Raw genomic sequence first — 21,630 nt, 5'->3', positions numbered from 1 at the left:
AAAATACTTGCAAGTTCAAAACAAAATCTAGTAAAATTAAGTAAAAAAAAATACAATTGAAAAGAAAATAGCAAATAGGCGTTAAAAAATAATAAACAACCAAACAAACAACAAAAAACTAAAGAAAAAATACAAAAAAATATTACAGAAAACTAATGCAAGAATGTGTTTTTATTGGATTTTTTGAGTTTATGTAAAATTGGTAGATTGTCTTCTAAAAATGTAACACTTTTAGTTATCTTTTTAATTTATATAGGATATTCCATATGTAGTCTTGTTCGCGAACTCCTTAAGCATTTAAAACCAACTCCAATCTCTTACCCAATGAAAGTCATGGTGATTCAAACTCTGGGTTAATTTATTTACATATATTTATTGGATATTTAAGTGACTGGGCCTGAAGATGTGGGCCTAGAACTCATCGAAGTCCTCGTCGCCGCCCTCCTCGGCGTTGTCCAGACCGACCTCCTCGAAGTCGCGTTCCAGGACGGCGATATTCTCCCGCGCCTCCGTGAACTCGCCCTCCTCCATGCCCTCGCCCACATACCAATGGACGAAGGCCCGCTTCTTGAACATCAGATCGAACTTGTAGGAGAGATTCGAGAAGGCCACACTGATGGCGGTGGTGTTGGACAGCATGCAGCACGCCCTCGAGGTCTTGGCCAAATCTCCATCCGGCACAAAGGCGGGCTTCTCGTAGTTGATGCCTATCTTGAAACCAGTGGGACACCAGTCCACGAATTGGATGTGCCGCTTGGACTTGATGGCCGAGACGGCGGCATTCACATCCTTGGGCACCACATCACCCCTGTATAGCATGCAGCAGGCCATGAATTTACCCGAACGGGGATCACACTTGACCATCATATTGGAGGACTCGAAACAGGCATTGGTCAAAGTGGTAATCGCATGCTGTTCGTGGGCTGACCTCTCGGCGGACATCAGCGGTGCATAGGCCACCAGAGGAAAGTGGATGCGTGGGAAGGGCACCAGATTCGTTTGGAACTCATTCAGATCCACATTCATGGAGCCACTGAAACGCAGAGAGGCTGTTGTGGAGCTCACTATTTGGGCGATCAAACGATTCAGATTCCTATAGGCGGGCCTGTCCACACCCAAACTATTGTTACATATATCGTAGATGGCCTCGTTGTCCACCATGAACACACAGTCCGAGTGGTCCATGGTGGAGTGCGTGGTCAGCAGGGCATTGTATGGCTCCACCACGGCGGTAGAGACCTTGGGCGATGGATAGACGGCAAAGTCCAGCTTACACTTCTTGTTGTAATCGGTGGACAAGCGCTCCACCAACAGGGAGGTGAATCCCGAACCAGTTCCTCCGCCCAGCGAGTGAAAGATGAGGAATCCCTGCAAGCTGTCGCACTGCTCTGCGATCTTCTGCAGCCTTGAGGTCACCCTATCGATCACCTCCTTGCCAATGGAGTAGCGACCGCGGGCATAGTTATTGGCCGCATCTTCCTTTCCCGAAATCAGTTGCTCCGGATGGTACAGGTCCCTCATGGAGCCATTCCTCACATCATCGATGACCGTCGGTTCCAGATCGACGAAAATTGAGCGGGGCACTTGCTTCCCATTTCCGGTCTCCGTGAAGAAGGTCCTAGCATCGTTTGCCGAGGTGTCGTGACCCACACTGGCACTGCTCCCGCTGGCCGTCAGCTCTTCCTTGGTCTTCAGGCTGCCGTCCAGGTTGATGCCGTGCTCCAGGAGGTACAGCTCCCAGCAGGCATTGCCGATCTGGATGCCGCACTGGCCAATCTGGATGGAGATTACTTCGCGCTGGTGGGGGAAATAATAAAAAAGGTGAGTTGGGCAGGAGAAGGCGCCATTGTTTAAGGTTAGGTTAGGTCCCCCATTGTATTTTATAAATGAAGTGCATTACTCACTAAAACTAGTGTCAAGAACAATATCATATGAAGAAAAATGAATATTCATTTATCGTTGGGACAGTTCATTAATCGCAAAGAATAGTTAAGATTAAAGAATCTTTAAAAAACTTGATTGTCTTGTATGATCCGTATAAGTAATTTATTTTATAACATTTCTAAGATCTTTTTATTTTTCTGCGACAGTAACAGGTAATATCTTTCTAAAAAGAAGGTAATGTTCTTCTCATATCTCTATAGGGCTTTTAGTTTTGCAAATAACTTTTATTCATTTATCTTTTCTCTTTTCTGATTGTATATTTCACTTCCCGCCTTTCACACTTAAACTACAGTTTTTTCTCACCATTTTATTAATTTTATTGCTGGACTAAAATTGGAGTATACAAATTAAAATCTACTGCGGGACCTTTTCTATAATTTTTTGGTCGCCACGCGAAAAGTGCAGCCTCAGGTTAGTTGGTTCGTTGGTTGGGGAGTCACTGGAAGAGCGCCGTTACAGGGCGCCAAAGAGGAATGTCAAATTGGGAGACAGGGCTGCACCCCAATCATTCCAAGGTTTTTCGAACTCATTTGTGGCGGCTTGTCGATACCGATTTGAAAATATGTACATATATGTACCTTAGGGTTTGATTTACCTTTACTCAAATTAAGTTTGTTATTCATTAACTGCCATTATAATGAAAATAATATATAAACAATTTAGGTGTCCGCAGAATTGATTTATTTTACAAATTTATATTTTGACAAATGCACTCTACTTGAATAAATATTTTATGGCATCTTAAGTATTGATTTGTTTCTCTAAAGAGCGATTATTTCGTGCGAATTGAATTCAACCTCTCTAGACACCTACATTTGTGCTTGGATATCTTTAGAGACAGAATATTTCAACTTAAATTTACAGTGGGACGAAAATAAATTCATTGAACACATTAAATGTGCATCTAGGCATGCTAGTCCTTGCGAACTCCGGGGGGCAGCGTCACATCGAAAACGATGGGGGCATTGTTGGGTAGGTAATTAATGTCACAGGTAGAGGCATTCACAAAGATGATCCTGCCATCGCTGGTGATGCCGTAGCCCTCGTGTACATGTCCGAAAACATGGTACTTCGGACGCACTCGTTGCTGAACTGTGCTGAGTAGCTCCACACAACCTGCCCTTACGCCGGAACAGCAGAGATCTCCATGACCCACGGGCGGCGTGTGGGTAACCAGAATATCGATGCCTTCCGGGATCTGTTTCCACTTGTCCAAACATGCAGTCCCACGTGGGACATTAAAGGCCCAGCGGCAGAATTCAGGCTGCCATGGCGATCCGTAAATTTGAACGCCCCAAATCTCGAGCAGTTCATCCTCCAGATACCGACAGTTGGTCAGAACGTCGCGGACATTCTGCGTTTGCACAGCGCTCTCCAAATTCTCCTTGGCATTGCCCAAGGTGGGCAAATCATCGAGGATGGACATGCCAGTGTGTTTGCTGCTCGAAGCATGACCTTTGCTCTTCTGGAAAGGATGAGTGAAGGTTCTGTCGAAGCTGAGCTCATGATTGCCAGCAATCACTATCTTGTGGCGATGGGGCAGTGCCCCTATCCAAGTGTTGAACTCCTCCACCTCCTCCAGCTGGCCGCACTTGGTGAAATCTCCGGCATGAATGAATATATCGCCATCTGGTATGTCGAACTTGATGTATGGCGTCAAGGAGTGCGTGTCGGACATGCAAACCACTCGCGCCTTGTTGGGAGCTACTGTGGTGGTGGGTGGCTTCATCGTCACCTTGATCACCCGCTGCGTTTTGCTGATCTCCCTCCAAGCGGCCGTGGGGTCCTGGCTCAGCGGATGCACTGGCACCTCCATTTTGATATCTGCAATTGTATTTTGGAACTTAGCAAGGTATACAGGCACAGAAATGAAATCTTTTGTTCAAGATAGTAAGAGCCATGCCTAAAACGTGGCTATGCATGTTATCGTACTAAGACAGTTCTTGTTTTAAAATATTGCGAATTATGGGGTTTTGCTGTGATTCATAAATTCAATGCATTCTATACGATTTAATGCAGATTTATTTGTATTAAAGGGACAGTCGCCTTAGAAGGATTATGCCAATATAATTGGGCTACGTCCCTGTTTTAGAAGTACAGGCCACTACAGCTTAAAAGTACTGATGAAAGTCTAGTCCAGTTTAAAATGTTAATTTCGAAGAATCAATACTGTTTGTTCTTTTTACTTACTATTATTTATAAACCTTCCTAACGATTCTTCCTGTTTTGCTTCTTTGCGCCTCGTCGGTCTTTGATTGTTTTTGCCATTGTGTTAGGCCTTTACCCACTCGTCGCAATCGCCGGCGACATGGTCGAGCCCTGATTAGCACGCGTTTATTTATGTTTAGTCAAGTATTTGCAGATAAATGCGATACTAATTTGATAATACCAATCAAAATACAAGAAATTGGTTGTGCACGCGTGACGTCATTGCCGGGGCAAACAGCTGAGCGCCGATAGTGTAACGTAATGAAACGTAACGTACAATCGCCTATCGATTGGCAACTTTATGGCGTAGCCCTGGTCAAAACAAAAATCAGCTGCTTATAATTTTCTGCTTCTTCGCTACGCGTAAATTTTCGTCCAACATTTGCAATAAAAACGTTCTTAAAATTGACTAAATCAAATTGGAAATTGTGTTTTTTTCGAGTGCAGTTGTGCCAAAGGATAATAAAAGTATTCTTTGTGTGTTTAAAGACGTGAAAAGTGATTACCAGGTGAAATTCCACGCTGGGCAAGCAAAAAATGGCCGCAGCTGCAACTTTTGCAGACGCGTATTGTTCTTAGCCATAAATTATTAATTAGAGAGTGAATTCGGTTGCAATGGATCAATTGGAGCTGCAGGAGGATTTGTTTGCCTTGGACGCAGGTGTTGCTGGTAAGTTTTCCGCACTTTGATGTTTTTTATTACATTTCAGCTGCATAAGAAGCTATTTTTGGGATTTAAACCGACTTCTGTGTAATTTTCTCGTTTTTCGCTTTTACATATGTACATACATGGCGGAATCACTTGCGATAAACTGCACTTGTTCTTAATTTAATGCTTTTGTTGCTAATTGCATACACCCACTTTTTGTTTGTTTGTGTGCGATGATGTGTGTGTGTGTGTTTGTGTGTGTGTGTGTGCGTTATCTCACTGCATTTCACTCACTGCCTTGCCTCCTTTGTTCTCTCCCCCCTCCCACACACACACCTTTACACACTTCACCTCTTTTGCATCTGTTTATCCGTTATCCATTTGTTTGTTTGCTTTGTCTTCCTCATTTGTTAAGTGATGATTCACTTTGATTGCCGGCCATCCACACACACTCATATCACTGCGGGAAAACAGAGTGCCAAATAAACCTTGATAATGACATTCAGCACTGAAAGAGGAAGAAAAAAGCAAAACAAATGTCTGGCGTCAATGGGTGGGTTGGGATTTTATTTCTATTTGGTTTTGCTGCTTTTCAGCAGCACCACCATCGTTACCATCACCATCACCAGCACCACCTGGCAGTTATCCAACGGATTTTGTAGCGCAGTGTGGCAAAATTAGAAAATTCCGCCAGCCATCCAAAGTCAAATGTCGAGTCGTCGTTACCATCACCTGTGCGAAATTGCATAAGTTCGGGCTCCAAACGCTCGTACATCAGCCCATTTTCATTTTCATTCCCATTCTCGTTCTCGTTCTCATTTGTTTGCTCGCCGTCGAGCCACAAAGTACCAATACCAGAGGGAAAAAATACACTAGTCCGATTCAAAATCGGAGACGGGAAATAGGTTCATATAGCCCACTTGGGGCCAACAAAAAATCAAGTGCGTTCCCAATTCTTTTGAGCGGGTGTAAAGTGCGTTCCGGTCGCGTGTTTGCCTACTCGAATCGCGTGTCAGTCCATCATTTGGTAGTAGCAGCTCCTAGTTATGTGGTGGGCGTGATGTAATTCGCCAATTGCATTAAAAGCCGTTAACTAATTCAGCAAACCAATATTGTACAAATGGAAAGTGCTTGTGCCGAAGTGCTAATTATTCGTACATATGGCAAACAATCTAGCCGCGTTCATAATCAATTTAACTGTTTGTCGTTACAAAATGCTTCCCTAGGCATTGTTTTTTTATTATGTTCGTTTATTTACTTTTTTCGAGTTGGTGAAATCAATTTACACAAAGTTTGTTCAGAAATTCGCCAAGGCAGTTGGTCATTTTCATAAGGGAAAATCAACATGGTGAATTAGGCACAGTCTAGTGACTTTTTCCCATTTAATTTTTTGGTTTGATTTAAAATGTCTTTAGTGAATCATTATTAAAACATTGGTTGCACACTTTAAAACTTCAGAAAAGCAAAGCCACTTTTGAGATTTTCGTAAGATAGGACTGGAATTTTTAAGGTTTTTTTAAGTGTCTAAAATCTCTGAGAATCAAGGCGTAGAAATGCAGCGCAATAATAAAGTAAATAATATTTAAACCCATTGAAAAAAATGGAAATTGCAAAGTATTTTGTGTTTTCAATTTTTATTGACAAACCTTTTCAAAGAAGTTACCCTGTCTATTTGAATCCCAATTTCTAATCCCTTCCAGCAAGTAGAGGGCACTTGCCATGAATTGAATTACCGCGGTTTTCCACACGGAATTCGGGTTAAGGACGTCCTGTGAAGTGTTGTACTTGGAGCTCAGCTCCAGCCTTGGCGCTCTGCGGGATTTCCACGACGCCGAGGGCGGAAAGTTTTCCACTTAGCACTTCTCTGCGGGAAGGCGCGGCACAGGTTGCCCCCCACCCCCCAGTAAATTGAAGCTAATGCGACAGATACATATACATATATGTATATATCTATCCATCCACTAGCTGTGCTAATCAGCTAGAATCCGCACAGGGAGAGAACGCAAATAAGTAAACAAACGAATGGTTTTCATCTTATCCCATTGGGTTCAACGCGGCGTATGAGTGTTGTTGTTTTGAAAACAACTCAGCTGACTTTTGATTTCGCCGCAACAGGAAAACAGCTGTTCCGTTCGCTCCGCACTCTCTCTCACTCTCCCTCTCTGTCTCTCTCTCTCTCTCTCAGGCAATTGTTAATCATAATTTGAAATAGACAATAATCGTTTGTTTTGATTTCGAGCTTCCAATTTGCGAGCGTGCGCGAGTTGCTCACATTTTGTTGATTTTCGTACAGTATTATTTTGTGAGTTCCCTGTTGTTGTATTCTGCTGCCATTGACGTCGCGCTCGCTCTTTAGTTTTGTTTTTGTTCTGGGTTTTGTTGTTTCGTTAGCCCGTACGTTTTTTTCGGTTCGTTTTCGCCGCAGTCGAAATTCGTCGTCGTCGCTGTCGTTTGCCTCGCATTTTGCACTTTGCGGTCCGTTCGAAATTTTTATTTTGGATTTAACGCGAGCTAGACGTCTATATATACCACTATATATAATATCCGTCTATATATGTGCCACCATATCGAAATCGGTTCTATTTATCGGCACACACAAAATAATTACATTCGGATGGCCAACGTAATTTGACATCGGTCAATAAATAAACTAATAAAGTGTAGAATGGTGTACAAGTTGCAAAACGCTGAGCTCATTATTTCTGGCTAATTAGCATAAAAATCGTAGAAAGCTCTAAGGCGGCCGTAAAAGTTAATATACAATATAAAAATATGTTTCTTCTATTGGGGAAACGAGTGCTCTTTGCTAATCGTTAACCGTTAATTCCTTAGCAATTAATAGTGCAATAAACATAAATCCTGACCCAGTGACATAGTTGAAATCACCTTATCAGCCGCACCGTTTTTAATCGAATCTAAAACAATCGGACACAGTACAAAACAGCAATTGAAGCTCTACAATTAATAAATATTATTTGTAAACTGTGTGGAGGCAAAAATCACGTGCCTCTAATTGCAATACTTGTTCGCGTTAATTAGTGATAAATACACTTGCTATCGCCTTTGTTTTTAGCCGGGCAGAACAATTGTAAATCTGCCCGAGTATCACTTTCCCAGCTGCGATTCCCTGACAAATTTATGCTCCACTTTCATGTTATGGAATTTTCAATGGACTCCAAAAAAACTAAAAGGTTGGTTTTGCCTTCTTATACTTATTAATATTTGGGCAACGAAAAAGCGATAAAAAATATAAACGGGGTGACACAACATACATATATCCAGGAAATATTTGGTGTACAGACGATAAAAATAAATTGTGATAAACAATTCGAAGGTTTTAAGTTCAAGTTTATGTGAAAAAATTCAAGAACCACATATGTACGTTTACATGGTTTTGCCATATGTAGTTGTCTTATCGGTGTCATTACGAAATTCGTAAAATTTTCATTGTTTTCACTTGCTGCACACATAATCGAATTAAAATATAAAAACCACAAGAAAATAAATTGCAAAAGGGTTCAAGGGCGAAAGTTGATGGATTATTTGCTAAGATAAGATAAATGTTTGAAAATCAATAATAAGTTGACGTATCATTTTAATCGTAAAGATAACAATCGGTGGCATCTATAAAATGTATTTTTTTATAAACAACAAACGAACCGATATATTCAAACATATATATCTTGACTATCCGCCAAATACTTTAAATATTTCTCTACAACGGAAATACCGTGAATTATCATCCCACACTTCTCACCTCCTTATTCATTAGTGCGTTTGCCAAAAATATTTGTTTATTATTGTTAACTCGGCATTATTATTCTGCCAATTCTTTTTTATCATTCGGTATGATTTTAAAGAAATGTTTGATTACGTATCGATTAATCATGAATCACTGGATTTTCGCCAAATCAATTGACTGGGTTCTACTTCTACTTTTCTCATAAATAACCAGAACATTCTTCAAATCAGAAAACCCTAAGCGAAAATATATTAGTGCTTACAATGCTCTACACAGAAATAAAAAGATCCTAAAAATAATTCCACGTGCTAAACTATAAATATTTTTTTCCAACGAAATTAAATTTGTTATTCTAGGAATTAAAAAAAGGAAATAAAACAACAAATAAGACTACTTGTAGGCTGAAAAAAATGCTTGGCATAAGATAATGATTATGTTAAGATGAAAATTACTTTAAACAAATTGAATACAATCCATATAAGTATATCTATGTACATATGTATATTTGTTAAGCCCATTCTGTAGCAAAGATAACCTCTACGCGAACTCTATTCAAACATAATGATGATTTCGTATTGGCTGTCATTCAAATTCCTTAAAACAGTGACTACTGGGTATCTGGCAGTCGAATCCCCATATATTAAAAACTTGCCTTACTTTCTTGCCTCTGCTGCAGTTTTTAAGTGTTTTACGTTTTATTTGGATTTGAGTTTGGCCCAGTGCGATGGATTAATCGTCTGGCAGATATATTTGTTCGGGTTCGTCGAACATCTTATAAGTGGCATGGAATCGTGCTATTCGCGTGTTCTTGCTGTTCTCATATGACACATCCAGAGAGCTTTTATAAGACGTACGAACCGTTCGGGAAAACGATTGGGGTGAGCGTGTTAATATGGTATTAATAATATGGACGTATGTGTATGTACATCTGTCTGTGTACATATGTTTTTGCGTGTTTTATTTGAGATTTCCTTGTGATGTTTTCGATTTTCTTCGCATACAAGTGTTTAGTGAAATGTCAAACATTTTCCGCGTCGATTAGACAAAGCTTTCTTTACGCAATTTTCTTCGAGGAGATTTTCACTACAAGGTTCGGGATCAACCTTTGCTGTCCCCCTGTGAGCCTTCCAAATTGCCTTGTACTTCAACTTTATCAATTATTCACGGAAAGCGGCGACGAGAACCTTTACCCTGAACTTTACCAGACCTTCGGCACAGAGCTCAAAACAGCTGATTTTTGTGCATGAGGCACGACATATCGTTTGGATTACGTTTGGTAGCGACATATATTATTCACCCGTCCCATCCAACAATGTTATACTTGACTTGGTCATAAAGGACACTGGCAATCGTGTTCCGGTCTATTGATTGAATTCGATTTTAAAGGAATTCTGGACAGGAATAAGTCACGATAATTGATATGAATAATAGAACGAGGTGTTTTGCTAGGCAATGGATGGATTTTGCTTTTGGGAGTGGGCAGATATCCATCTATTCCAATGTTTTATTGAATTTAACATTGGTCATCCAATATTATGCTTACATAGAATACGGAATTGAATCATATTAACTCTCTCAGATAAATATAAATTTAACGTCTTTTTTTTTTTTTCTTCTCTTTTTATTTACAATCTGTCTTAAGCAAGTATGACAATAAGTAAATTTTATATAACCTCATCTGATATCTGAAATTCAAATTTCGGTTTCGTAGTGCCTACAATTCAACCGACAATATTCTAGGAAAGCCACATTACACATTCCTGTCAGTTTCCTTAGTTAGAATTCGGTATCTGCTCTTATCATCATGCCAGTAAACAGATATCAGTTGCCAGAAGGAAAGCAAATCATCAATTGTGAATATTATTTTGCATATTCCACAGAGTGTGTTTCATTTTGACAGATGGTCGAAGGCATTCCATTCATCAGACCATATGTCAATATTAAGTTTACAGACGTTTCCTGGTAATTTAGATACAAAACCGAAATATTGAATGATAACCCGACACGATACAGTCCCCAAGTCCAGAGTTGGGCCCATAAAGGGAGCTCGTGTTGGTTTCTCTTCCCAATTTGAGTTTTTCGGGGCGTGTTCTTGCCACACCCCCACACTTGATGATGATTAAATTCTTGATGGTTGCTGATGATAATTTCTATTTACAGATTTCGCTTTATAGGCGTGTCCTAGAACCAAGGTTGGGTAAAAACAGAAATAACAGATCACAAATCAAAGATTCATACAGCAAATATCGCTTATACGAAAGTTTTTGAATGCCAAAAATAATTAATAAATGTCACATCTTAGCTGATTTAGCGCACATATCTCTACTTTACTATCTAGAAACTGTACAATTTTAGGTTCTTGAATAAATTTAAAGTATAAAATGTCATCGTTTGTATGAATTATTAGTACAAATAAACAATGAAAAAATTAAAAATCAACAGCTTCAAATTCTTCAACATGTTTTTTCCATAAACGTGTTCATTTTATGATTTTTGCGCAGAGTGAATCATTTTTGGGACTTATCCAGCTATCTACACATGTAATTCCATACCTATAAATAACTGATAAGTGTAATCCGTTTAATCATAAAACCGATACTGATAATGTGTTTCGTTCTTTTTTTAACCAGGCACAAATCAAAACCCAAATGAGCAGCACCTGAGCGATCCAGCTGCCTCGCCATCCACCGCCAGTCCCAGCAACACCAACAACAACGCAACAGCTGGAGCGGCAACAACATCAACAACCACTGGGACCGCTGCGGTGGGTGGAGTGGGCGGAGGCGGAGTTGGGGTCGGAGTCGGAGTGGGCGTAGTAACACCAACAAAGAGCCCCCAGCGCAACGCTTTCCAGGAAGATGCTTATCAGGCGAACCTGGCTGGCGGCGATAGCGTCGATAACGTTGAATCAGCTCAACTGGACGGCAATCCGAGTGGTGGATCGCCCGGCCAGCGTCACTCGATAAACTCGGCGGAATACACATCCACGCCGAAGACGACTCGTAGTGGTCCGATTGGTAGCACTACGGCCAGTGGGACAACGTCGCCCATTAATTACCAGCTGCCCGGCGATGACTATCCGTATGGCATAGAGTATGAGTCACAGCAATACCAACAGCAACAGCAGCAGCAACAACAGCCGCAACAGCAACAACAGCAGCAGCAGCAACAATTGCCAGTAGGCGATGTGGAGCAATCGTCAGCGGTTACATACCAAAGTTTGCCGGCCAGTCGCCAGAGTTACGCTTCACCGCCAGCTCTGATCATTCCCCAGCGGCAATCGTTGCTTCCCTGGGGAGCCCATTCGAGGAGTTCGATCATCAACGTCCTGCCCAGTTACACGCAAGCCGAGATGCATGCCTTGGCGGCCAGAGTGGCCAGCGTGGAGACCACCGCTCCACGACCTGGTGAGATCGTGATGCGAAATCTCTTCAGCGACTTTACGGCACAAGCTGAGAAGAAGATCGAGCTGGTGATGTTGGAGAGTGCGGACAAGAATCTATCGAAGCTACTGCAACGTGGCGAGGATCAGCAATTCGATCAGTTGCTATCCGCTCTGGGCTCGGTGGCCGAGCACTGCCTGCCATCGTTGCTGCACACTTTGCTAGCCTGGCATCGTCGCCAGCTGTCCGACATGGAGATCAAGAATGACCTCAAGAAACCAGCACCGAGTGGCAGCAGCTCCCAGGCGGCAACGAACAAGCCCACCGTGGACCTGGACTTTCAGCTGCAGCGAAGGGAAGCGGCAGTTGAGTTTATATTCTGTCTGGCTCTCATCGAGATACTCAAACAGTTGCCGTATCATCCGGGTCACGAGGATTTGGTGCGCAGCATCGAGAATCTGGCCTTCAAGCACTTCAAGTACAAGGATGGGCTGCAGAACAATCCGAATGCCCTAAATATCCACATGATCGCTGATCTGTACGCAGAGGTTATCGGCGTACTGGCTCAAAGTCGATTTGCATCGGTGCGCAAGCGCTTCATGAGCGAGCTGAAGGAGCTGCGCGGCAAGGAGGTGTCACCAACGACCACCCAGAGCATCATCAGTCTGCTGATGGGCATGAAGTTCTTCCGGGTCAAGATGGTGCCCATTGAGGAGTTTGAGGCGTCCTTTCAGTTCATGCACGAGTGCGGTCAGTACTTTTTAGAGGTGAAGGATAAGGATATCAAGCATGCGCTTGCCGGACTCTTCGTGGAGATCCTGGTGCCTGTGGCGGCGGTGAGTAGAATAACCAATTGCGTCTTTAGTAATTAAAAGTAATACATGAATACATATTCGCAGGCCGTTAAAAACGAGGTGAATGTTCCGTGCGTTAAGAACTTTGTGGAGCTGCTATATGTGCAGACCTTGGATGCCTCCACCAAGTCTAAGCATCGATTGGCCCTCTTCCCGCTGGTCACCTGCTTGCTCTGCGTCTCGCAAAAGACTTTCTTCCTGACAAACTGGCATTACTTCCTGGCCATGTGTTTGAGTAATCTGAAAAACCGCGATGCCAAAATGAGTCGCGTGGCCCTCGAGTCGCTGTTCCGTCTACTGTGGGTCTACATGATCCGCATCAAGTGTGAGTCCAACTCGGCCACTCACTCCCGCCTTCAGAGCATTGTCAACTCCCTGTTCCCCAAGTGAGTAATGTTTGTTTAGCCTTGAAAACCATGCGAACGATTTTGCTTATCCCCACCAACTTGTTACATGTTTTACAGAGGTTCCAAAGGAGTTGTGCCACGTGACACCCCCCTAAACATCTTTGTGAAGATCATCCAGTTCATCGCCCAGGAGCGTCTGGACTTTGCCATGCGCGAAATCGTGTACGATCTGCTGTGCGTAGGTCGGTCCATTAAGCTGATCCTGAATCCGGAACGCATGAGCATCGGACTGCGAGCATTCTTGGTCGTCGCCGACTCACTGCAGCAGAAGGCTGGTGAGCCACCGATGCCCAGGACCGTTCCAGTCCTGCCATCTGGTAACACTCTCCGAGTGAAGAAGACGTTTAACAAGATGTACGTTTTGTTAACGGACGACACCGCAAGAAGTATTGGAATGTCTACGTACTTCCCACATGTGCGCAGGGTTTTTGTGGATATTTTGAGAGCTTTGGATGTTCACTATGGTCGTCCACTGATGATGACAAATACCCAGAACCAGAACAAGGAGCCGGACGAGATGCTGTCTGGTGAACGAAAGCCTCGCATCGATCTCTTCCGAACGTGTGTTGCCGCCGTACCACGATTGATACCCGATACAATGACCGCTCATGAGCTTGTGGACATGCTCTCTAGACTGTCGGTCCACATGGATGAGGAGTTGCGAATACTAACCCACCAGTCGCTTACGACCTTGGTCATAGATTTTCCGGATTGGCGTCAGGATGTCGTGCACGGTTACACTCAGTTTCTGGTGCGCGACGTCACCGACACCTATCCGCAGCTGCTGGAGAACTGCACGCGCATCCTGTTCACTTTCCTTAACATCTGGCGGTGTGCCACTAATGTGAACGGCAATAACACCACCAGTGCTCCGAGTGGCGCAACCAACGTGGTCAATACAGCACAAGCCAAAATGACTACGGCCACCACAACGACAACGGTGGTGCAAGCTACAGTGGTTCAGATCACATCGGCGCCAGCCAAGGACACCGCCAGCAGTCAGTTGTCCAAGCAGCAGCATTTGAATACGGCCAGTAGTGCTGCCTCCAGCATAACTACCTCAAGCGGAATGTCCAGTATCACGCAACACACCGTGCTAAACATGGCCAGCGATGTGGGCAAGAAGAATGAAATCCCGCTGGCCACCACTCTGCATTTTGTGGAGGGCTTTGCTTTGGTGCTACTCTGCAACTATCGTCCTTACCTGCGCAAGCTGGCCGCGCTGATCCTCAAGGAAGTGAAGAATCTGATGCGAGCATTGGGTATTCCAGAAACGGAGCCTCCGCTCATCGATGTCATGGATCGTTGTGTTCCAACGATAATAGAGAAGTGCCTGCCACAGCTGCCGCAGACGGAGAAGACGGCTATTCTGAATGCCAATTGCATTGATCTGCAGTGGATAGCTGAAAGGTCGAGCGGAGTGTGGCTAGCTGGATTAACAGATGGTAGGAGATCATTGTATACCATTATACACGAATATAGAAACTTATTTCATTTGCTACTTCTTACAGACAACTCGAAATCATCCACGTCCACGCTCAACCTCTCGCAGTCCAGCTCAACACCGAATGCATCGGCAACGGCGGCCAGCTCTCCGCAACCTCCGTTTGATCCCTGGGCCACCTGTTTGTTTGGATTGCTGGAACGACAGAACGTCCTGCAACAGTGTCCATCGGCAGTGGCACAGGCCTGGCCAATTTGCTTCACGCGCCTGAATGCGCTGTACAGTGTCATTGATCCCACGTGCGTTAATACAGTTTTTACCATAATCTACATTACATTACACTTAACCTACATTAATCATACTTAAATATTTCCGGTAATGCAGCCCCGTGAGCGACAATCGAGCTTCATTGCTGCGAAGTTCGGCGCCCACCAAGAAAGTGCCCACCGAGAGCCAGAAGGATTCGTACTTGCGTCTTTGGAGGAATCAGGTGGCCTGTGCCATGCGACTGGTGCCCCAGATTCCCAGTGTTGCCGTTCGATGTGCATCACCTGATTTGAGTTTGAGGTGAGTGACGAAACGCACAGCATTTGTATGCCATGTTCATGCAGACGAATAAATAACTGCCAAATTGAAATGAAATCGATTTATGTCAAGCCATTTAATCTTGCCGTAAGCTGATGTGATAAGCCTGTAAAAAGGTTGACAATTTGTATGTGTTATTTTTCACTGTGCATTTATTGTGTCCTTTCACTAACAGCTGCCCAAAATTCAAAACAAACAAGACACTTCATTACTTCTGTTTGACTAACACTTCGCATTCAATTACATTCGGCACGATTTGCATGTAGTGATTATACATCTGTGTACTACAGTTGACCTGTACTTTGTTATTAAAAGTGCGTGTGAAATCGTAATCAAGTTGAATATTCATTTTATGTTTTGTTTTCTTGCTCAACCCAATTTTCACTGCATTGTGGGTGGAGTGGGTTTCTGTGTTTTAAGTTTGTTTTGCTAGCAAAAATACGGAACCGGATGTGTGTATTTTGATGTTTGAAAATGGCGTTTGCATATTAATGGTGAATGCAAATCGGTTTAATATGTGATTTTAAGAAATTTTCGCATCCGCGTAACTCACACCACTTGTTCTATGTTTAGCTGTATTGTTTTACACGCGTGCACTCGATTGGAATCCTTAGAAAGCACCTATAAGTTTATGTTTGGTTAATTAAAATAAACTTCATGTACCCGCCTGCATAAGCACAACAGCAGGGCTCTCTTGTCAATATTTGTTCATGCCATTGTTTATTATTTTAGACGCAAGGGTTAAAGGGTCGTACTTGGGGTGGCAGCGCAATACTCACATTTAATAACACTTGCAAAATGAGCCCTGTTTTAGATTACATTGTTGGGACTAAAAAAATTGATTGATAACGATGCACAAAATGATTGCCTGGTCACAACAAAAAATTCTGAAGCAGGGATTCCGAGAAATAGGACCTTTCAGTTGAAAAGAGTCCGCTGTTTGCCATTTTTTAACGCTATTGACAGGCTAACGGATTCTTGGTAACTACATTTTCTTGTGATTCCTTCGCAATTGTGCATTGTAATCAACAAAATTTTCTGGATCCCCTTAAAGTACTTTTTCCATCGAACTGAAATTAAGCTGCTTATAAATAAACTTCGATGGAATAAGGTGTTTTTTACTTTGTAGTGAAGTAACCGAATTTAGTACTTTTTAAATGCATACAATCTTCTGCTAAACCTATAAGACACTTGTAAATTTATCTACTGAATTTCGTTAAATTTCATAAAAAATGTTTGTACATGCTGAGTGTGCCAGTCCATTTGTTGTCATTATACATTTATTATTTCCAGCAATTATATGGGTTTTCAAAGGAACATTTTATTAAATTATATAATATGTTATATGGCACCTGAAACCATTTTTTCATTGTGGTAAATCATTGAAATTCGCTTTCATGGACTGTTCGTAGAATTCCTAACTAGATTCAACTGAATTAAATGCGAAATATTGCAACCCACAACACACACAGCGCATTTCCATCACATCAGTGTGTAAATGTTGGTCGACGGAAAATGTCAATAAAAATGGGTATTTCAGAAAAAGTCCACTCCTATTTACTCCACACTCATCCACACACCTAGCCACCAACCCACCTGCCCACCCGTCCACCACATTGCACCTGTGCCTCGTGAACGCTAAAGTCCATGTCCACACCAACCGAACATCCCATGGGAGCTGGGCAAACAGATTGGCCAACATTATGCCAATATGATATCTCTGTGCAAGTGTGTTCATAAAACATTGATCACATCAAACTCGAAATCGAACCATCACCATCGAGTCAGTCACCATGACTAGTCGTTCAGTATCGCAAAAACACAGCTGTTTATAAATATCAATATCAATATATATGGATTGTAATTTATAGTTTACAAGATCAGTCGGACTCGCGTTCGCTGTCCGATTCCCTGGACAATATACCATCCAATGTGTTTGGGCCCGAGGGAATCGTCACGCGTTTCACGCTGCCACTCTCCTATGGACGCAAAGAGGCGCGCCAAAAGCGACTTGGGTAAAGCAAATAATTACAGCCAAAACCAAATCAAAACTTGAACCTAAAACAAAGCCAAATCCTAAATCCTAAAACAAAGAAAAAAGCAATGCCGGGTAATAATGACACAAAATACCTGCAAAACAATAACTCGATTTACATAACTTTTTGTGCAAATAGCTATGAGCATATTCTGTACGCAAAATGAGTATATTCCTGTGTTTATTATATTTTTGTTGCCTGTCTGCGTTTTTTGTGTGTGTAGCTTTGGCATGTTATTAAAAATGTTTTTAATTAGCTCCAGAAGTTGTGATCCTTTGTATACGGATTCTTGAGTTTAAAGTTCAGTTTATTTTGCACTTTTATCTGCTAATCTATGTTTCATTTAATGACCTTTAAAAAACTCTTTATTTTCTGCTCAACCTGACAACTTTTTTTTTTTAATTTGAGTATATACTGAGTATTTTTGAGTATCTTACTTAAATCCCCAGTAATCAAACATCATGCTTAATTTTCAGCAAAATGGTTGTATATTTGTTTCTTGCTTCAAGCAAAATGTTTGTATAGTTGTTGCTTTCCAAATGCAAATCTATTTATTTAAGACTGATTTTCAGAGATATTTTCCTATTCATCTGGTTGTTAAGTTGTTTCCGTTCGATTTGGCAAACAGTTTGCTCATCTCCTTCCTGTGCAACACGCTGCCAGACCGGTCACGCCCACTATTTGCAGTATTCTGAAAATAATTTCAAGACAAGTTTGTTTATTTTTCATATAGCGCATGGCAGCCAGTTACCCACAATTCCCAAAACCCCACGAATCCCGCTACCCAATAACCAGCAAAAGCTTGATTTAGCTTCGTGTTCGCTTTTCAGGAGCAGCAAAAAAATTATATAAAATTGTTATTTGCTTGCTGTCATTTATTATTATTCGCTCTGACCAACCCTCCAACAAAAGGAAAAGGGAAAATTCAGGACGACAAAAAAGTGGGGTTTTAATTGAAAGATGATTTTGAGTTTAAAATTCATAATGTTTATTGTTGCACCGTAGACACAGAGGGTCCGAACGAGATGTATATTTAAAAAACGGCCTGGAACTCGAATTTGTCAAGTGAGCGACTTGCGACTTTTTACAGACCCAGTGCCGTAGCAGGTTAGCAGTTTAAATCGCAGTAAACTTTATGGACTTTCGCTAAATGATGACCTTGCCAAGGCAGCACAAGCACCCTCAACCAGATAGGAGCATTAACAGAAATTACTGCCCCCGGAGCGCTCGCTGTTTGACACTAAAATCCATGGCCATAAATTTGTTTTACAGCTCATCGCCGGACTCCCTGAACGCCGATCGCAGTGACAAGTCAGCGATGGGCAGCGCATCCCCACAAGCGCTCTACAAACTGGTGGTGCCGCTGCTCCGGTGCGAGGTGGTCGATGTGCGAGATGCCGCCGTGAATGCCTTGGGTCTGATAAACCACGATGCGCTCAAGTAAGTCTCAAAGCTACCCATATCCGACTTGATGCAACTGACAAAGAGTGTGTGTGTGTTCTGGCAGGGATTTGATGGAGGAGCTGGTGGTGTATATCCGTGAGGCGGTGGACTGCAAGCAGGAGAATATGCGCAGGAGGCGGCGACGGGATGCCCTGCGTCTGCAGGTGGTGCGAGTGCTGGAGAAGATTGCCGAGAACGGAACGTTTGGTGTGAGGTAAGGCACTTCGAACCGCAACGATCAATATGAATATTGATTGTCACGACGTAACATCATCCATTTGCAGCACCTGTGTGCTGGAACGCGACACGATGTCGCTGCATCCCACCTTTGTGCTGTATATCTCGGGCGCAATGGGCTATCTAACGTCTGAGACGGACAAGGATAATCTCAGTATTCGCGAGGTGAAGGCCCACTTTTGCAATTTCATACGCAAGATGATTAAGAACTTCTCACGTAAGACCTCAAAGCTCTGCTATACATCTGCTACAACTGACTGCCTGTTCATTTCTCTCAGTCGAGTCCTGTGCCACGCTGCTTTCCCGGGTCCTGAAGCGTAATCTATTCAATTTGTTTGCCGCCTGGTGCGGCAGCTTCTCCAAGCCACTTGGGTACACCATGCAGAGCGACCATACGCTCGAGGAGGAGAAGCTGCAGTTTAGCGCCCTGCAGGCAAGTTAAATAACAAATGACGCCGTGTTTTACATATATTGCAGATTTTAAAGCCATTAAGGAGTAACGCTCTAAATGACTCACCTCTCCCTCTTTAGGCCATGTCCGCCCTGCTCTGTTGCGGTCAAATCTTCAATCCATCTTACCTACAAGACGATAGCATCATTTACAAGTGGCTGGATATGCTGCTGACCTCCAAAAACGAAAAGGTAAAGCGCCACCCACTTGTCCCTCCACTTGAACCACAATTAACACTGGGTTCACTTTCACACAGATTTACCAGCTGGCGAGAGATACGGTGGTGCTGTTGCTGGAGTCCAATCCGGATATCGGACAACTATTGGAATGGGTCATAGACCGGTGCTACACTTCGACCCCACGTGAGGCAGATGCCTGTTTCCTGGCCCTGGCCTCGATCTTTAGCGCCAAGTAAGTGAAGCGAAATGGCAATTTAAACATGGTCACTGGTGTCGCTTGCTGCGTAATCGCCTTACGTTGTGCCCTTTAATTTGTTTTAACTTGTTCGACAGCCAAGTACTCTCCGCCCACCTCACTTTCCGCCGTAATCGCCTCCATGCCATATATGCAGGTGGGGATTGGGGCTTGAAGGACTTGAACACCGATTTACCCGGCACTCTTAAGTAGCATTTCACGTGTCTGCCAACAATGGCAACTCTTTAAATTTACGCGCACACATGAGTGGATGACAGCCTATTTGTTCAGGACAATTTTTTTTTTATTTCCTCAACCAGTTGTTTCTTTATATATATATTATTTTGGTTTGGCCATTATGGCAGCGAACTGTGGCGCTTCCTGTACACATCGCTAGATAAACAGTTGAGGCCATGAAGCATAGCATGCATGGCCCATTGCACTTAATGCAGCTGCAGTGGGCGGACAAATGTGTCGGAAGCGATCTCCTTTATAGGTTTTTGATACAACAATTTAAAGGAATTCTCCCCAAACTAACGAATATTTGGAGCAGAAAAGAATGCATCAAATACACATACATTTTATTTAATTTCGGCTTTATTAAACTTTTGGTAAATAAACATGGCTCGGAGCAATACAGCTTTTGAGGTCATTGCCATTATTAAATCGTATTAAACGGCAGACAGATATTAAATATGTATGGTCTCTGAAAATTGTAAAAAACGCACACATGTCGCAACATAATTTGAGTTTGTTTGCTCGGTTTTAATAGAAACTAATTACCTATTCTAAAAACAACCGCCTGTCTAACCGCAGCTTAAACTTTTCATCCGCAATTTGCCGAAATGTGCTGATGTCTGATGTCGCCGACACTGGAGGCGGTTTTACATAGTAACGAGAGTACGCCAGATTGTGGTTTATCCTGGTGGGGGTGTGTGATGTGCGGTTCCCCCAAAACCAAAGGATAGAACCAGAGCAGAAGCATCTCGACCACTTCAAATGAACAAGCGCGGCAAAGATATTTGTCGGCTGGACAGCGTCTTATTGCAGTTGCGTTTCAGCTGGTACTCTGCTGTACATACCCTGTAATCGCGGACATTTGATGAAGTCAAGTCATGATTCAAGATTCGGCCGTCTTCCACTTGATGTGGCCTTTAATTAGAGTGACTTGCTCTGTTTTAAGATTTATTTTATACCGCGCATTTAAATAATTAGACACACTTATTTCTGTTGGGACATGTATAACATTATTTCGCAGGGCATAAGTACAGATATAGGGTAGTTCGCGGTCGAAACCCACTGCTATTAGGTCTACCTGTTTGTTTTAGTGTGGTTCAGGCACATGCAGCATCTGGCCAGCGCGTGGCATTCTCGACTTTATTTTCCGCCTGTCCAGATTTTTTGTGGCAGTTGGCATGCTGTTGGCACACCGAAGCGAAAACCATTTTAGTTTTAATGGGCGGTGTGATAAATTCTTTAAATTTCTCTGCCAATTTAAAGGCGTTGAAGCAATCGAAAGAGCTTGCCCAACGAATGATTGATAGTATCTAAACGATTTTGGGCTTGGGATTCGCGTGACTACAGCAGGCAATTTGTGTTTTGGAATTCGCATTATTTCAATAGCTAGCCATTTGTCCTTGAACTGTGATCTTTATGGCCATACAAAGCCCTAGACCATATATAAAAGATGTGCACTTCCTTTTTTCTTTCAAGCCGAACTTAAACCACAGCATACTTTGTAGCGCCCAGGCCTTGTGTCTTGTGTTTGTGGGGATGCAAAGCGAAAATCGATTTGCGTAAATTATTCAATTCAGAACCCAGTGCAGAAGCGAA

The 21,630-nt window shown here is 42.7% G+C and overlaps 3 protein-coding genes across 9 annotated transcripts in view; 1 reads left to right on the top strand and 2 right to left on the bottom strand.

The window, feature by feature from the left end:
• Positions 1 to 337: 337 nt before the first annotated feature.
• Positions 338 to 1,791, bottom strand: LOC6543975 (tubulin alpha-4 chain). Its single transcript, XM_026976625.1, has one exon. It carries the CDS (start codon positions 1,519 to 1,521, stop codon positions 412 to 414), a length of 1,110 nt encoding a protein of 369 aa, XP_026832426.1. The 5' UTR covers positions 1,522 to 1,791; the 3' UTR covers positions 338 to 411.
• Positions 1,792 to 2,605: 814 nt separating this feature from the next.
• LOC6543974 (UPF0046 protein C25E10.12) lies at positions 2,606 to 4,429 on the bottom strand. The gene is made up of 2 exons (XM_015158399.2): positions 4,135 to 4,429; positions 2,606 to 3,768 (listed from the first exon to the last, which is right to left on the bottom strand). Exon 2 carries the CDS (start codon positions 3,758 to 3,760, stop codon positions 2,858 to 2,860), a length of 903 nt encoding a protein of 300 aa, XP_015013885.1. The 5' UTR covers positions 3,761 to 3,768; positions 4,135 to 4,429; the 3' UTR covers positions 2,606 to 2,857.
• Positions 4,430 to 4,436: 7 nt separating this feature from the next.
• Positions 4,437 to 21,630, top strand: part of LOC6544629 (protein furry) — a 46,304-nt gene continuing 29,110 nt past the window's right edge. For 3 of the 7 annotated variants that reach the window (XM_015157749.2, XM_015157758.2, XM_026976624.1), the window contains exons 1-13: positions 4,437 to 4,822; positions 11,174 to 12,762; positions 12,826 to 13,166; positions 13,245 to 14,632; positions 14,699 to 14,930; positions 15,016 to 15,198; positions 17,088 to 17,231; positions 18,525 to 18,692; positions 18,760 to 18,909; positions 18,980 to 19,149; positions 19,211 to 19,365; positions 19,464 to 19,574; positions 19,640 to 19,794. In XM_015157749.2, the coding sequence (XP_015013235.1) occupies positions 4,768 to 4,822; positions 11,174 to 12,762; positions 12,826 to 13,166; positions 13,245 to 14,632; positions 14,699 to 14,930; positions 15,016 to 15,198; positions 17,088 to 17,231; positions 18,525 to 18,692; positions 18,760 to 18,909; positions 18,980 to 19,149; positions 19,211 to 19,365; positions 19,464 to 19,574; positions 19,640 to 19,794 (4,841 nt within the window). In that variant the 5' untranslated portion in view covers positions 4,437 to 4,767. Of the gene's footprint in view, positions 4,823 to 7,065; positions 7,993 to 11,173; positions 12,763 to 12,825; positions 13,167 to 13,244; positions 14,633 to 14,698; positions 14,931 to 15,015; positions 15,199 to 17,087; positions 17,232 to 18,524; positions 18,693 to 18,759; positions 18,910 to 18,979; positions 19,150 to 19,210; positions 19,366 to 19,463; positions 19,575 to 19,639; positions 19,795 to 21,630 lie in introns of those variants that run through there. The other 4 variants (XM_001972168.3, XM_015157752.2, XM_015157754.2 and 1 more) reach the window with 3 other exon arrangements.

This window comes from Drosophila erecta, unplaced genomic scaffold, assembly GCF_003286155.1.
Source record: "Drosophila erecta strain 14021-0224.00,06,07 unplaced genomic scaffold, DereRS2 tig00000021-arrow-pilon, whole genome shotgun sequence".
In the NCBI taxonomy this organism is placed as follows: domain Eukaryota; kingdom Metazoa; phylum Arthropoda; class Insecta; order Diptera; family Drosophilidae; genus Drosophila; species Drosophila erecta.
Note: the sequence above shows the minus strand (reverse complement) of the source record. Positions and strands in the feature narration are given on the sequence as shown.